The sequence below is a fragment of the Globicephala melas genome, chromosome 3 (assembly GCF_963455315.2).
Source record: "Globicephala melas chromosome 3, mGloMel1.2, whole genome shotgun sequence".
Taxonomy (NCBI): domain Eukaryota; kingdom Metazoa; phylum Chordata; class Mammalia; order Artiodactyla; family Delphinidae; genus Globicephala; species Globicephala melas.
Genome location: NC_083316.1, coordinates 165934142 through 165950576, shown reverse-complemented (window position 1 = coordinate 165950576; position 16435 = coordinate 165934142). Strand labels below are relative to the sequence as shown.

At 45.1% G+C, this 16435-nt stretch overlaps 1 protein-coding gene across 4 annotated transcripts in view; it reads right to left on the bottom strand.

Annotated features, from left to right (window-relative positions):
• Positions 1–16435, bottom strand: part of INSR (insulin receptor) — a 129615-nt gene that overhangs the window by 13494 nt on the left and 99686 nt on the right. For 2 of the 4 annotated variants that reach the window (XM_030879477.2, XM_030879479.2), the window contains 5 exons: positions 12615–12889; positions 10867–11006; positions 6120–6279; positions 2543–2645; positions 1059–1126 (listed from right to left, as the gene is read on the bottom strand). In XM_030879477.2, coding sequence (XP_030735337.1) covers positions 1059–1126; positions 2543–2645; positions 6120–6279; positions 10867–11006; positions 12615–12889 — 746 coding nt within the window. The remainder of the gene's footprint in view (positions 1–1058; positions 1127–2542; positions 2646–6119; positions 6280–10866; positions 11007–12614; positions 12890–16435) is intronic. The other 2 variants (XM_030879478.2, XM_030879480.2) reach the window with 1 other exon arrangement.

The window sequence follows — 16435 nt, the reverse complement described above, 5'->3', positions numbered from 1 at the left end:
TATCCCCCCGCCCTGATCACACCAGGGCCAGTTTGCAGACAACCAAGGACAGCCCCTATGCCCCAGACCCTGCTGAAACAGTTCAAACTAGCTCATCCTATGTCTCACCCTGCCTGACCTCTCCTTTCCCATGGAAAAGACAATAAAGCCTCTTGCCGCCGTTTTTCCATCACTCCCTCTGCCTCCTGGCCGACCCTGGTGCTTCCCCATGTGGCCCTGCCTCCTGTTTCTCCGGACTCTGTGAGTCTAAACTTCTTCCTCATGATAGTCACTTGCAGGTCTGCACGTCTCACCAGACTTATTTAAAACAAATCCCGGGTACCCTTAGAAACACCATCCCTGTACCCCTAGGCAGCATCCTGTCAGGCAACAGTGTTCGTGCCTTGAAAGTCGCTTTCTGAATTTGCTGCACGAAGCATTTTAGAAACTTGTAGTGCAACAGCTGCGTTCACATCCGAAGAAACAGCCACGCCTTTTCTTCAGGGGTCACTCACTGCCTTTTGGGACAATCCAGGGGAATATGGCCACTGATCTGCCATATCAGCGTCAGCATCACACCCATGGTCAGCTGACAGCAATAGCAGATGTGTCCCTGGTACACACCCAGCCTCCCACCTTCCCCATCTTGTCCCTGCTTCTTGTCTGCCCCATCCCTGATCCCCAGTCTCTCACCTTGGCTTCTGATTCCCACCTCCGAGCCTGGATGGCCAGTTTGGTCACCACTTTCTGGCTCTGACCCTCGGCACTCTCTCTGGCACAGGATCCAAGCTCTGTACCCCCACAGCTGGGGCACCAAGGTCATGGCCTCTCAACCAAGCCCACGCATGGGTCCCAGACCAGCTAGATCAGCCCATTCCCACAAGCGCCAGACAGCAGGTGTCCGACTGCTCCCGGTAACAGGGTTTCTGCAGCAAGGGGCAGGTCCGCAGACTCAACTGAACGAAAGGACGCTTCTCAGCCCCCCAGGGTATCAACCCTTGACTGTCGCTTGACAGTGATGGCAAAGGAAACTGAACAGCGGGATTCTGGTCACCCACAAGGGCGGGGATCATACTCACCATCGCTGGCACTGAGGTACTCGGGGTTTGAAGAAGCATACAGTGGTCCCAGTGGCCCATCCGGCTGCCTGGATGAGAAAAATGGAGACATTCCATCTTGATATCCTCACAGAACTCTGTGGGTGATTAGCGGGAGGTTACAGCCTCCCCAGTGCAAACAGACACCCTTATTAGCGGCATGCACATAATCCTGGATACAGTTTGGGGTGAGGATGGGGGACCCTTATCTTTTTAGCAGAAGCCCACCAGATGGCCACTTAAGTGCATCACCATGGAACCGCTCACTCATAAGCTACAATTTATGGTCGTCAACATAACACCTAAAAACTGCTCATCTGCTGCTGCTCCGGAACCATCTCATTCCAGCTCATAAGAAACAACTGTTGAATTTTCAGGAAATTTGCAAGCCAGTTGTTAAATACAATCACCATTTAAAATTAAATCACACGGGCTTACAGCTAAAGACATTCTATTCAAAGCAAAGGTAATGAATATTCAAAACCAATTATCATGCTACCTCTTACTTGGATGGACTGGACACTCTTCAGCCCTTCTGTATTACCTTATTTATTTATATGATTGCAATCATATGGCAGAAATACTACATATCTGTGATTGACTGCGTATCTCTTCCCAACTCTGCGTTCAGTGACGTCATGTCTGTCGCTTGAAATTGGCCACGGTGGGAATATTCACAGCGGGTGTAAAAAGGCAAATGATACATACCAAGCCCGATTTATTGTTCTGTTGCACATCCGGGCTTGAGAAAGCAATGGCAAAAATGTCAGTAATGCGGATGGAGCTTAAATGTGTGTCATCTCTGTAGCCATGACATTGCCAATGGCACAAAAAATGAGGAAACACGCTTTCAGTATTTAAAAATTATTATCTGATTCTGCAAAAGTCATTCCTATTGTCGATGAGCATATATGCCTTATTTCATTTTTATCTTGCTCTTAAATGTAAACAAAACATCAATCAAGATTCATCTTGGAACTACAGCCGTTCTTCAGTTGCACTCACAGGTTGGTTATAGATACAAAGGTTCAGGGGAGAAGAAATTGACAAAAACATTTGGTGAGGATCAACTGGCTGTAGGGAGTTTATGATCGCGAGTACTGTATATTGTATTAGGATAATTATCTGTAAGTTGCAGGCTATGCATCCTTTAGATCAGTAAGATTTACAGTAAATGTATTTATTTAAAAAATATTTATTTATTTGGTTGTGCCGGGTCTTAGTTGAGGCAGGCAGGCTCCTTAGTTGTGGCATGTGAACTCTTAGTTGCGGCATGCATGTGGGATCTAGTTCCCCAACCAGGGATCGAACCGGGGCCCCCTGCATTGGGAGCATGGAGTCTCAGCCACTAGTGCCACCAGGGAAGTCCCTACAGGAAATTTAGATATAACTCTATCTACATGTAGGCATACTTTTCCCCGAGAGAGCTGGTTGTTAAGCATTTACCAGAACACCTCTGTGCTCACCTCTTTCTCAGGAATAGATAAATACTCCCGATCACGACACTGAAGAGAAAGACAAAGATGAGGGGCCCGATGATGATTTTTGCAATATTTGATGGCATGTCTACTGAAATAGAATAAGAAAATATAGGTTTCACATCAAAATGTGTTCACATCAGAGGTCACACCGGAAAACACATCTACATGTCCAACGGGCCACACACACTTGTCCCCCTTCTCTAGTCCCTGAACCTCTCCTGCGGTGACCCCAGACCACTGCCCATCACCAGCTTTTCTCCCTTCACCATCGAAGGCCACCTTCACGGGCACACAACCCAAGCCGTCAGGCAGGTCCGCACACTCAGAAGGTTCTGCTCTCTGTTTAATGCTCTATTGTCCCTGTCTGGAAAGTCTTAATAAGTTTTAAAGAAGGAGCCCTGCATTTTCACTCTGCACTGGACCCTGTAAATTAAATAGCTTATTTAAATCCCAACAGCACCTCTGGCAGATGAAAAATTCACCAGAAGTGCCCTGTGTTTGCTGGGGGTCGCGTCCCAAAAAACGAAACCGACGGAAGACATGCTATGTAGCCTTAATTCTTTTTAATTCCCACACAAGGCTGAGTTGTCTATAATTACAAATGCAGCCACGTATTCAGATTCTTCCAAGCCAAGGAAGAAAGTGAGTTCTGGGAAGCCAGAGAAGGAACCTAGTCCTTCAGGTCTTTAATAATAGTAGTTTACTGAACACTTAGGAACACGCCAGGCACCGTTTGAAGTGCTTTGCCTGGGAGATCTTAATTAATCATCCCAGAAGCCGAAGTGGGAGGTGCTATGATCAATGCCAGTTAACAGACTGGGAAACAGAGGCTCAGAGAGGTGAGGGGTCATGCCCAAGTCCAAGAGCTGATCCACGGTGGAGCAGGGATTTGAACTCGGGCCATCTGAGCAAGTTCTTGACCACCGTTCCATGGTGCCTTTGGTGGCCGTCTCTATCCAGAGACATCTCATCCTCCTGGACCTCCCTGAATTGACAGCAAACTTCCTCCTTCCACCTCTGGTGGCTCCTGGCATGGAGAAAGCCTCCCTAAATATTTGCTGATTGAATGGGACATGAAAAATGGAAACCGTCTGGTCACGTGCCGTGGTCGGCAATGTCTCTCTTCCCCATCCTTTGGCAGGGGAAGCTGGAGGCTACCGATTGCTCAGAGCCCAACACATCTCACGGTAGAATCTGAGATCCATGCTGCCTGCCCCACCCCGTCTCTGTGTCCCAGATCCCACAGTCCTCAGATTCCAGTGGCCACCAGAACTAGGGTGTGGGAAGGGAAGCACCCAGAGTGCAAAATTTGAGAGGAACTCGTGCGCTTGGCCACGCCAGGGCAGAGTCAGCCCCTGAGGGTGAGTGCCTCTTTAAATTTTGCACCCTAGGTGCCTTGCTCGCCTCCCTGTTATTTAAGAAAGAAGTTTTTAAAGTAATCTAATGTGTCAAACATTTAATTCTCCAGTTGTTTTGCTATTGTGAGTAAGCAGTGCTGGATTTCCTTGAACATTTATCTTTTCTGGACATCTCTGGTCATTTCCTTAGGATGAATGTCTAGAGCCAGCACTGCTGGTTGAAATAGTAAAAGCCTTCGTAAGCTTTTTTTTTTTTTTGCTGTACGCGGACCTCTCACTGTTGTGGCCTCTCCCGTTGCGGACCACAGGCTCTGGACGCGCAGGCTCAGCGGCCATGGCTCACGGGCCCAGCCACTCCGCGGCATGTGGGATCTTCCCGGACCGGGGCACGAACCCGTGTCCCCTGCATCGGCAGGCGGACTCTGAACCACTGCGCCACCAGGGAAGCCCCGTAAGCTTTTTTGATACATACTATTAAAGGACTACATTTTAGGACTTGTCTACCATGAAACAGAATGTCCGTGTGTCTGCACCCTTGGACAACACTAAGTACATACTTCAAAAACAGAAACAAACAAAAAACTTGCAAATTTGATAAGTTAACAATTCTATCTCACTTTGACTTGCTTTTCTTTCTTTTGGTGTGGTTTTGAGTGAGGCTGGACCTTTTCTTCCTTACGTATTCTATTTTTTCTATTTCTTTTTAAATAGGTTATTTATATCCTTTGCTTATTTTGTGTGAGGACATATATCTTTAACTCATAGGAGACATATATACGTACTCACTTTGTATGAAAGATATTAACTCTTTGTCGACGATGTTACAAATGTTTTTCCCACTTTGATATTTTCCTTTGAATTTTATTCATGGTGTCCCTCCAAATCCTTGAAAAATCCTGAGTCTTAGGAGTGTCTTTGTTTTTGATGATCCCCTTGGAACATACCTGAGTTTATGCTAAGACATGAGATGGTTCGGGATGGGGGCTGGTCACCAGAAAACCAAGTGTGTGATTAGAGGGGTGGGGTGGCCTCCAGACAGGGGGAGGGGCTGGAGGTGGAGTTCAATCACGTGGGCAGTGCTTCAACCAATCACATCTGTGTAGTGAAACCCCAATAAAAACTCAGTTCACCAGAGCTCAGAGGAGCTTCCTGGCTGGTGAACACATCAGTATACCAGGAGGTGATGTGATGTGTCCTGATTCCATGGGGAGAAGACACAGGAGCCGTGTCCAGGACCCTCCTAGCCTCCACCCTATGTGTCTCTTCATTTGGGCGGTCCTGAATTACATCCTTTGTAATAAAGCTGTCATTGTCATATAGCATTTTCCTGAGTTCTGTGAGCCATTCTAGCAAATGATCAAATCTGATGGGGCTGTGATCACATCCAAATTTGTAGCCAGCCATTCAGAAGTGCAGGTGGCCTGGAGAACCCCCAAAACTTGCATCTGGCATTGAGGTGAGGGCAGTCTTGGTGGGAACAATGCTCTTTTTCATTTGTAGCGTCTGTGCTAACTCCAGTGGAAAGCATCAGAATTGTAGTGCTATGTGTCCGGTTGGTGTCAGAACACTGACACCACCCAAGTTCCCACTCCTCCTGGTCTAGAATCTCCGTTCCTTCCAAGTGTCTGGGTTCCTACCACATGTCGGGCTGAACATCTTCCCCCCCAACTCATACATTCCTCCAGTTTCCGCCAAGATATCACCACTTCCAGGAAGTACTCCCTAACCAGCTCAGCTCTCCCCACCTGTCCTCACCCTACTGTCCATAGTGTATCCAGCTCACCCCATGGCAGCACTTCCTGCCTGCAGGCCAAGAGCACACCCAAGGCCGAGCAGATGAGCGCCCACATCCTCCCTTGGAGGGCATGGCCTATCTAAAAACAAAGATGAAGACACAAGTAACTGGAGCTAATGTGTTTATCACATATGCCCTGTGCCAGCCACTTGACATTCGTGATGTCACTGAAACGTCCCTTCACTTCCAGGGGTGGTCCTAGTATTATATCCATGATCAGATGGGGAAGTGCAGGCTCAGAGAGGGCATGCCTCTTGCCCTGGTCACACAGCAGCAGCCGTTGGACCCAGGAGTCAAGACAGAGCCAGTACCCACAGCCTCCATGCTTCCCCAACCATCCTTTGAAATGTTCTGCTGTGTTTAGCACCAAGTACAGACCCTACCAGTCGAAGTGGCTGTGCAGACTTACAATAGTCTGTGACGTAGAAATGGGTGGCTTCCGTCCAGGAGCCATTGCCCGCCAGGGAGGTGGCCCGAACTCGCACACTGTAATTCCCGGGTGGCAGACCACGCAGCCTGCAGCCCCGCTCCAGAGCAAAATGCCTGCGGGAGACGCAGAGGTGCAGCTCCTAGAAGACAAGGATCCCACTCAGAAATGACACGGACGGAGTTAGGCACAAACACTGCAACGGGCAAGCGACTTTGAGACTCGAGGAATTACGGAACCTTAGCTCTATGGATAAGGCACAGACAGAGAGGTTATCATTGATACACGATAACAGTCAATCTTCCTAAACCACAGCCAAGCCTGTGGCTCAGATCATGTCATTTAATTCTTATGACCACCTCATGCTTAGCCTCATGTTAGAAACAGGAAAACTGAGGCTTGGGGTGGAGGTCTGGCAAACGTCTGCTGTAAAGGGCCAGAGAGCAAATATTTTTGGCTTCAAGGGGGCCAGACGGTCACCGTCACCGACTCAACCCGGCCATCATAGCTGAAAAGCAGGCAGAGATGGATCCTGAATCCTGAATCTATAACATCCATAAACAACTGAACGTGCTGTGTGCCCATAAAACACGGTGGACGCTGAAAGCTGAACTGCATAGAAATGCACACACGTCAAGAGATGCTATTCTCCTTTGGATTCTTTTCAACCATTTGAAGACGTGGAAGTGACTCTTAGCTCACGAGCTGCACAAAAACAGGTTTTACATAAATAGCTTGCCCTCCCCTGATTGGGGAGCTGAAATGATTTGTCCCAGATCTCATAGCTGGTAAGTGGCAAGGAAGCCCTTGAACCCAGAACTGTCTGTCTCCAAACCTCTCCTTGAAACCACCATGGGGTATTTTCACCAGGACTCCAGGAGGTCAGGAAAACAGGGACCCAGATCACCTAAATCACCTAAGAACCAACCGGTTACATGGGCTTAAGGACAAATTTTAAAACACCTTCCTTGCCTTTTGATTTATTTTACCACCATTAAAAGAGTTGGGATCTACTTAAATGTCTGGCAAGAAGAGAGGAGATAAGTAAAGCATACATGCCCCAGCAATAAACATGTAAAAAGAAAGAAACCCAGAGCTTATTAGGAAAGGCGTGAGGCTTACTGGGAAATACGACCACGAAACCTGCAAACGTGGGCCAAATTTTGAAAACTTTCCAAAACAGCTCCAGGCTAATAGTGCATGCAGAGAACTGGACTGGAAAATTTCAGGAAGGAGTGGAGAGAGAGAGAGAAACATAAAAACTCCCCTGCTTATCATGTGACAATAACAGCAAGAAAACAGATCGGGCTGGCGGCAGGGGTGGGGAAGTCTAGTCCAAAGGTTCTTCCAAGTAAAATGAGTCACCAAGTGGAAAGGGACAAATAAGCAAATATAGAAACGAAAGGTAGCTGCTATCCGGGATAAAGGGGAAATACATCCTACAGTGCTGGCCATGTACCTCGAGGGGTGGGGATGGAGAAAGGAGCATGTTGGAAGGAACTAGAGGCAGCTCTCTCCATAGACACCAAAAAAGCAAAACAAAAAAGAAGCAAATCTGATGAAGAGTGACAAAGCCAATTACAGAAGTTTGTGCAAACAAGAGAAAAAAAAAAAACAGCTAAAACTGCAAAAACGTACTGAAGCAAAGGATATAAGGGCACAAAAACTGAAAATCGATGCTCTTTCCAGGATGGGGGTGGTCCCTGGTACCAGGATCCCCCAAGGTGGGAAGGGAAGTGGTGAGGGGAAAAATGACTCTAATGCAAGGTTCAAGGAGGGGCAGAATCAAAAACAATGCAGCTAGAGGTGATTTTGGCTGTTAAACTATCAGATAAGGGGGGGAAATGACCTCCCACCAAATGCTGGAGAGAATTTTGTATAACTAGCAAAATCATATCCCAACAGCACAAACGGTATAAAAATAGTATTTTTTATATTACTTTTTACTTTACCAAAGCGATGCTAGACAATTATGGAAAATGGAGATAATCGCCCAGTTTTGCTTATAAGTTTTTTTTTTCTTTTAACGTATTGTAACCTCTCACTCCTGATTTTCCCTCTATCCCCCTGTTCCCCTAAAGAGCAAATAGGGCTCGTCTGTCTAGGATCAGGGTCCATGCAGGTGCCAGGGCTATGCAGGGCAGAGGTTATGGTGGAGATTGGTGGTGAGAATTCCTACTGGCAACACCTGGGCTCCAGGAACGAGAGAGGCAGGCCAGTGAAGGCGGCTGCGAGAAGTTAGGGTTGGGTCCAATGCCAGTAGGGTAACAACTGTCCCAGTTTACCCAGATTATCTCGGGATGCAGGACTTCAATGCTCAAACCTGGGAAATTCCAGGCAAATGGGGATGAGTTGGCCTCAGCAGCAGAGACCTGTCTCCATGGAGACAGAAGGCAGATTAGTGATTGCCAGGGGCTGGAGGAGGAGGGAGCAGGGAAGATTGGGGGTTGATGGCTAAGGAGGTGGGCTTTCTTTGCTGGGTGACGAAAATATTCTGAAATTGTGGTGATGGTTGCACAACGGTGACTGTATTAAAAATCATTGAATTGTACGTGTTAAATGGGTATATTTTATGGTACGTGAAGGTACCTCAATTAAGCTGTTATTTTAAAACCCTCATGCCTGAGCCAGTCAGCACACAGCACCGTCATGGTCATACGATTGGGTGTCACGTGACCTCAGCATGGCTGGAAATGCCGGGACACAGACTCTCTCTCCCTCTAGGCTTGGCACTGAGAGGATATGAAGATTGGAACCACTAAAATCACAGGACGATCAGGAGCTGCTGGGATCACGGCAAGGACTCCTTGAGGTGCAACAGATCCAAAGGAATTCTGGATCCAGCTGTGCCTGATCTCCTTCGACTGTTCAGTTATGGGAGCTAATAAGCTTCCCTTTTGTCATAAGCTACTTTGGATGGGGTGGGGGGGTGTTTCTTGGCTGCTGGTGGAAGATGAAGAATAACAGCTTGGAAGATCTGAAATCCAGAGCCTGTCATCTCAACCTCTACATTATACTGGACAACGGTCACCCCAACATCATTGTAAAGGGCTGTACATCCACGAGTTTTATGGATATACCATCCTCTATGTAGCCATTCTCCAATGGACAGTATCTAGTGGCTTGTACTTTTTGCTAGTGGTGAAAATCTTATGCAGAAAGCTTTACCACCACCCCAAATTTGAATTATTTCCTTAGAACAGGGATTGGGATAAGATATTAAATCAACTCTGCAATAACGGCTCCCTATGAATCATGCCTCTCTTTATACACCCCTGAGGGATCCCCTCCTATACTGATGCTGGGCTTGGCCACTGGACTCACGCTGGTGCACAGTTTTCCTTGTTTCTTTTGACAACGCTCTGCAGGACATATAAAAACAGGCCGAGGGTCAGATTTGGTCCACAGATGACAGTTTGCAGATTTCAGTTCTAAATCATCATCAAAGCTGAATATTTGGACATCAAGAGATGTGGTCCCAGGAAGGATCAACAGAGAGAGGTCCATCTGTCCTCTCTGGCTTGCGGAAGCCAAGCTCTGCCCACCTGGTTACAGGATGACTCTCCCTCAAAGTTCCAAGAAGTCGGACAGTTTTGCTACAATTTCTGTTAGGGGTTGGCAAACTAGGGCCCGCAGGCTGAATCCGGTCCACTGCTTGATTTTGTAAATAAAGTTTTATTAGCACACAACTACTCCCATTCATTGTTGTATTGTCTGTGTCTGCTTTGGAGCTCTAACAGCAGAGTTGAGCAGTTGATCCAAGACTGTATGGTTCCCAAAGCTGAAAGTATTAACTCCCTGGCCCTTTATAGAAAACGACCTCTGATCCACCTAATCACCCTTAATTACCGACGTCAGGCACCAGAGCCCAAGGATCTGGGTTTGAGTGTTGGGTGTATGACCTTGAGAAAGTCTCTTCAGCTCCCCAAATTTCCATTCTCTCAGCCGTAAATGGAGACACTAGCAGATTTTCCCTTAGAGGGTCATTGTGAGGTATAAATGGATCATTGCAAAGGGCTCAACTGATGGCAGGGTACACCCTCCGGGTCAAACTCAGGTAGGTAACTTGACATCTGCCTGAAGTCACCCAGTAAAAGGGAGAAATATCCTTAATCAGGTCCACGCCCCAGCAGTGCCTCTCTTGACAGGTGTAGACCCCAAGCCCTTTCTGGGGATAGAGACCTGCCCCACAGTGGTTACAGGCTTAAGAGTAGGGACCAGCGAATCCCAGCCTGCTTGCTGCCTGTTTTTGCAAATAAAGTTTTATTGGCACACAACCATACCCCTTCATTTACATATTGTCTACACGGCAGCTTACACAATGCAAAGGCAGAGGTGAGTATTTGCATCAGACACCATCTCACCACAAAGCCAAACGTGTTTCCTATCTGGCCCTTTACAGAAAAGAATTGCCGACCCCTGGATTAGAACATCAGAGAGTCTTGGGTTTGAATCCTGACTCTATTCTTATAAACCTTGGATGCCTCATGTTTAAATTCTGGATGCTTCAGTCAGTACCAAGCTCATCTGGGTTATTCTGAGGATGTACTGCACTTCATTGGTCCCGAGAGACATATTATTTTCACATTTTGACATTTCTGACCCATCTCCCTGGAAAGTCACATATCAAGGCTTTGAGTCCTCACGACAAAGCACCTAATGAGAGACGCACTAGAGCCAGAATTTAAGAAGAAGAAGGAGGTACATCCCCAGGCGTCAAGGATCTTACCTCTTCGCCGTATCGTCGGTAACTCACTTCGTACAGCACGATCAGACCGTTGGGTTCCTTGGGCTCCTGCCACATCAAGTGAACGACGTTGTTCTCGAAGATTTCGTGGGTCACGGGGCCAACAATATCATCTGCCTTGGCTGTAAGGGGCAGTGGTTAGAGGCAGGGACCCGATCCCTGGATCAAATCCCACCTCCACCACTTAGCAGCTGAGTGACCTTAAACTGGGTACGTAACTTTCTTGTGTGCCATTTCCCATATTGGAGAATGGACATATAGAGCTCGTCTCATGGGATTCTCTACATATTTATGTCTGTCTGTCTATCAATCGATTGATCTATGTCACATCCTGTTGAAATGGAGCAGGGGCCCTATGGTCTGTGTCCCCCATGTCCTCCGCCTGCCTTTCGTCTCTGGAAAAACTGTAGCCAAAGAATAAGTTTAATCAGAGAAGGGAGAAAATGCAGAAACAAAGGAAAACAGTCAAAGGAGACCAAATAATAATAATTTAGTCATTAAGCAAAGTCAGGGACCTTGAGTTCCTTCTCAAGGGCTATAGATAATATTCTGAGCCCTATCCTGTGAGCTGTCTTACAGATACTGAAACCCTCGCCAGGTGGACACGTTAACTACATGATGACCAGACTGTACCCATGACATAAGCCGCCACAATTCCAAGAATTGGCCTCAAAGTAATGGAAACAAACCAACCCTGGAACTAAAGACTAACCATACTTAAAACAATCAAGATGACGCTGGTCAGACCACTGATGACCAATTTCAAGATGACTGTCAGAGCTGCCTGTGCTGTTTCTGCGTGTAGCCCCCTCCTTCCGTCTAGAAAAGCTCTTGCCTACTGACTGTCGTTGGGAGGGAGTTGGCCTTTGGACAAGTGTCCGCCCTCCCCTCACCCCCCAGTTGCCACCATCCAAAATAAAGCAAATTTTCCTTTCCACCCACCTTGCCCCTTTATTGGCTTTTGAGCAGGAAGCAGCCGGACCCCACTTTCAGTTACACTGTTGGTTCTGTTTCTCTGGAGAACCCTAATACACTGTATAAGTATTCCTTAATTTTACTTTCTTTTTCTTACGGCTTGTGTGTACTTTCTAAAGTTTATATAATGGTTATGATGACTCATATAATTACAAAATAATATAGGTTAACATGGATGGACCTTGAGGGCATTATGTTAAGGGAAAAAAGCCAGACAGAAAGACTCATAGTGTGTGATCTAACTTATATGTGGATGATAAAAAAGCTGAACTCACAGAAACAGAGAGTAGAATGGTGGTTCCCAGGGGCGGGGGGGGGGGGGGCGGTGAGGGAAATGGGGAGATGTTGGTCAAAGGGTACAAACTTCCATTGATAAGCTGAATAAGTTCTGAGGATCTAATGTACAGCATGGTGGTTATAGTTAACAATATTCTGTTGTATACTTGAAAGCTGCTAAGAGAGTAGATCTTAAATGTTCTCACCACAGAAAAGAAATGGTACTTATGTGCCCTGACGGAGATGTTAGCTAACGCTACTGCGAGAATGCTTTTGCAATATGTAAGTGCATCAAACCGACACATTGTACACCTTAAATTTACACAATGTTATACATCAATTACATCTCAATAAAGCTGGGGGAAAATGAAAAATGATTGAGGCGAATAAGTTAAAATCACGTATACGCTGCCTAGAGGGCGGAAGGCTTTTCCTTGGTCAGCCTGGGGCTCTTGGCCCCACGATGCGAGCTGACCCACCTTCGGGCATGGTCCTGGCACTGACATAGGCAGCCACGCTGCACCTCTCCTCGGGGGAATCCTGGTTGCAAGCCTGCAGCTCAATGCGATAGCCAGTAAAGTGACGCAGGCCAGAGATGACCAGAGACTCCTTGTTCACCACTTTCTCGAATGGTCTGTGCTCCTCTGAGCTCGTAGGTGCGCTGGTTGAGGACGTATTGGGGAATCCCGGAATGGTGGGCACGGCCGCTGTCACATTCCCCACATCACCAAGGGCCCTGCGTTTCCTCGACGGCCTGTCACGACAGTAGGACACACTCGGTCAGGCAATCACCATCTTTTAAAAAACGTTGCCGGAGAATAAAAGGCTTAAAACCAAAGACTGCGGGTGCAGTGAGATTCCAGGGGGAGTGTGGATTACAATGTTAATTTCCAGGAATTACAACCCAGAGCAGTTTTCAGGATGCCCTCATAGGCATCATGTCGGGCAGGTGCACCCCAAGAGGGAAGTAGGGGGGGAAAGGGCTCCAGGACCATCCGTAGGAGACACACCAATATTCCCCTCAACATGCTTGATTTCAGATTCTCATTTTGCAGGTTAATAGCCCAGCCAGGGTCAGTGTTAAAAATAGGATGCCGAAAGCGTGTAAGAGTCTAGCTTTTCAGGAAGCCCTGCAAACGGTCCAAGCTGCTTGACAACATCACCAGTTTCATCAGGAGAAATGCTTCTGGTCCTATGACCCTTTAGGACACCTGCATACTCTAAGTGATTATACTTCAGTTCTTGGGAAAAGAATCTTATCACTCAGGTTGCTAACGGTAACTCAAAAAATGTCTGCGATTGGCACATTTTCCCCCTTAAAAAGATAGATGAAGAAAAATGTTAATAGCCTAAAAAATATATAAATCCAAAAGAACGGTATCAAGAAAGTTTGAATTTACTCATTATTCTGCTGGCCACTGTGTCCTTTGGGCAATTTTTTTATTATGTGTGGGTATGATGGGGACCAAGCTAGTTTTATAATCCATTTTGCTCACTTGTATTAGAAGCATTCTCAGATATTTCCCTGAAAACATAATGTTTGAAGTAGGACAGAATTTACATTTTTTCTTTTTCAATGTAAACGTTTTCCCTCCTCGTTATGAAAGTACCACGTGCTCATTGCAGAAAACCTGGAAAACTGTAGAATATTCCATTTCATACGTGAGCCATAATTTACTTAGTCATCTTCTTATTTTTTAATGTAAGCATATTCTTAATTTTTTGTTATTATAAATATTAATTTGATCAGCATCTGATTGTCTTATTAGTTCCTAGAAGTAGATTCTGAGAAGAGCAATCAGTAGGTTATGCCTCTTTACACGTATGGCTAAACTTCTATCCTCCAGACCCTTTGTACTGACTGTGGTCTCACCAGTAACGCATGAAACTACACATCAGGATAATCTCAGCAACGTTGAGGGTTAAAAGGAGTTTTTGTTTTGTTTTGATTTTTCTTTTTCAGATTTTCAACCTCAGGAAAGAAGTTTTTTAAGCATTACTCTACTGCTTTATTTGCACCTCTGTGTCCTGCTGAATGTAAAGTCTTCTGTCCTTCATTGATTCTTTTGTGTTTCACTAAGGATTTGTCCACCCTTTGCCCATCCTTTCTATGAAGTTCTAGGGCCTTCCTCATTCCTATTCCTGAGCTGTTCATTCACAAAGGACATTAATCCTTTATCGATTCACCCTGGTTTGCTGTGTGCCAGTGAGTTTTCTTGAAATGATTTGAAAGAATCTTTCACATTTATCTACGTAAGTTTATATCTCAGCAATTTAAATAATTTTTTTTCCTTTACAGCTAATTTTAGATGGGATTACTAAGGTTTTAGGGCAATCATGAAAGGGACCTTTCCCCTGATTTATGTTTTAATTGTTGCTAGTATATCTACTGCATTTTTGTTTCTTTCTATTGTACCTACTTTCCCAAACTCTCATTCTAAGAGTCTCAGGGTTGATTTTCTTAGGTTTTCAAGGAACATACTTGAAAAAGGGTCAGCAAACTTTTCCCATACGTGCTAGATAGTAAATATTTAGGGTTTTGCGGGACATGTGATTTTTGTCACAACTATTCAACTTCCAATGGCTTTCAAGCCATGGCAGCTTGAAAACAGCCATTGACACAATGTAGACAAATGGGCGTGGCTACATTCCGATAAAACTCATTGACAAAACCAGGTAGTCTGCTTACCCTTGCACTAGAATACCTGAAAATATCAATGACTTTATTTCCCACAATCCATTCCTTACAATTCTAATTTCTGTATCACTGCATTGGCTAGATACCCAGAGAAATGTTCCTTAGTAATGACGAGATTGGCTTCCTTCCAAAGCTAACAGGAATAGTTTTAAGAAAGATGTTAGCTCAGCTGTTGGTTTCATCTAGGTAATATTTATCTTGTTGCAGAAGTTTTCTATTCCTAGTTTTATAAAAGGCCTCTCCCCCTCCCTTTCTCTAAATTAATAATTTTTAATAAATGTTATTGAATGAGATTATTGTGATTTTCCTCACTGCACCCCTTAATGAATTAGATTCTATTAGCAGAATGCCTGATCTTGAACCATCCTTGCATTGTGAGATAAATGATATTGCCAGCACAGTGTTTTATTTAGGACATGTGGATCTAAAATCCCATATTAGCTGGTTCTGGGTTTTCTTTCAACATAGCATCTTTGTCAGGTTCTGCTAAGGGGTTCTATGTTAGTTTTATCAAATGAACTGAGAAGATTTTCCATAGATTTCTATGCTCTGGAAAAGTTTCTGTATTACAGAAAATAGTTGCTCTTTGAGAATGTGAAAGAACTCAACTAGAAAACTCTCCAAGCCTGAGGTCTTGTTTTTTTTTTTTGAAGAAATTAATTGACACTTTTTTTTAAAGTCTTTTCCCAAGGTTATTAGGATATCTTTCTGCTGCTTCTTGCATTAGCTTGGACAAGTTAAAATTTCTCAACTCTCTGAAAGTTTCAAATCTAATAGCTCATGATTATCCATAGACTGCAACATAGTACAATCTTTGTCAGACTTCAGTTTTACATCACCTTCTTCTAGTTATTTGTGGGTATCTCCCTTTGATTACATTTACCACAAGTTAAGCTATATTGATTTTCCCCTCCCTTCCTAATACATTATATCTTACATTTTAAAGCTTTTTCTTAATTTACCATTTAAGTCTACTAATTTGCAACAAAGTCCAGCTTCGGCAATATTCTACAAGTGAAGGTATGTGACGTTCACGTCTCCGTTATTTTCCAAACGGTTTTTAATGAAACTTTCCATTTCGACTTTCACCCAACAGAAGTCTAAGTGATCCACTTTTAATCACCAGGAAGTAGAGTTTTCTGTTCAATCTTTTGAAGTTTACCTTTAGTTTTTATTGCGCTGTAGTCAGAAATCAAACCCTACTTCGGGAGTACTCACTAAGATTTTCTTTGTGGTCTTTTTGTGTGAAAAGACCAATGACATTCTTGAATGGAAACCGAAGTATTAAACCAAAGATGCACGCATATTAGCAAGGTTCAGAACATTTCTGTGCAAGCACAGATGGGCCTTCCAAATAGGACAGAGACACTGGGGCCTCGTGAATAACCACTGAGAAGTTGGTATCTGAACGAAGGGAAACGTAAATGGCCTCAAACAGTCTAAATATGCATACATCAGAAGGATTATACCCAAAAAGACCACGTGGTCATGAAAGACACCCCCATGGCAAAGCATCAGCTGACTTCTCTCTCTCCCTACATACACAGCACTTTATTATCCCACAGTCTCACAGTAGACCAGTGGTTCCCAACCAGGAGTGAC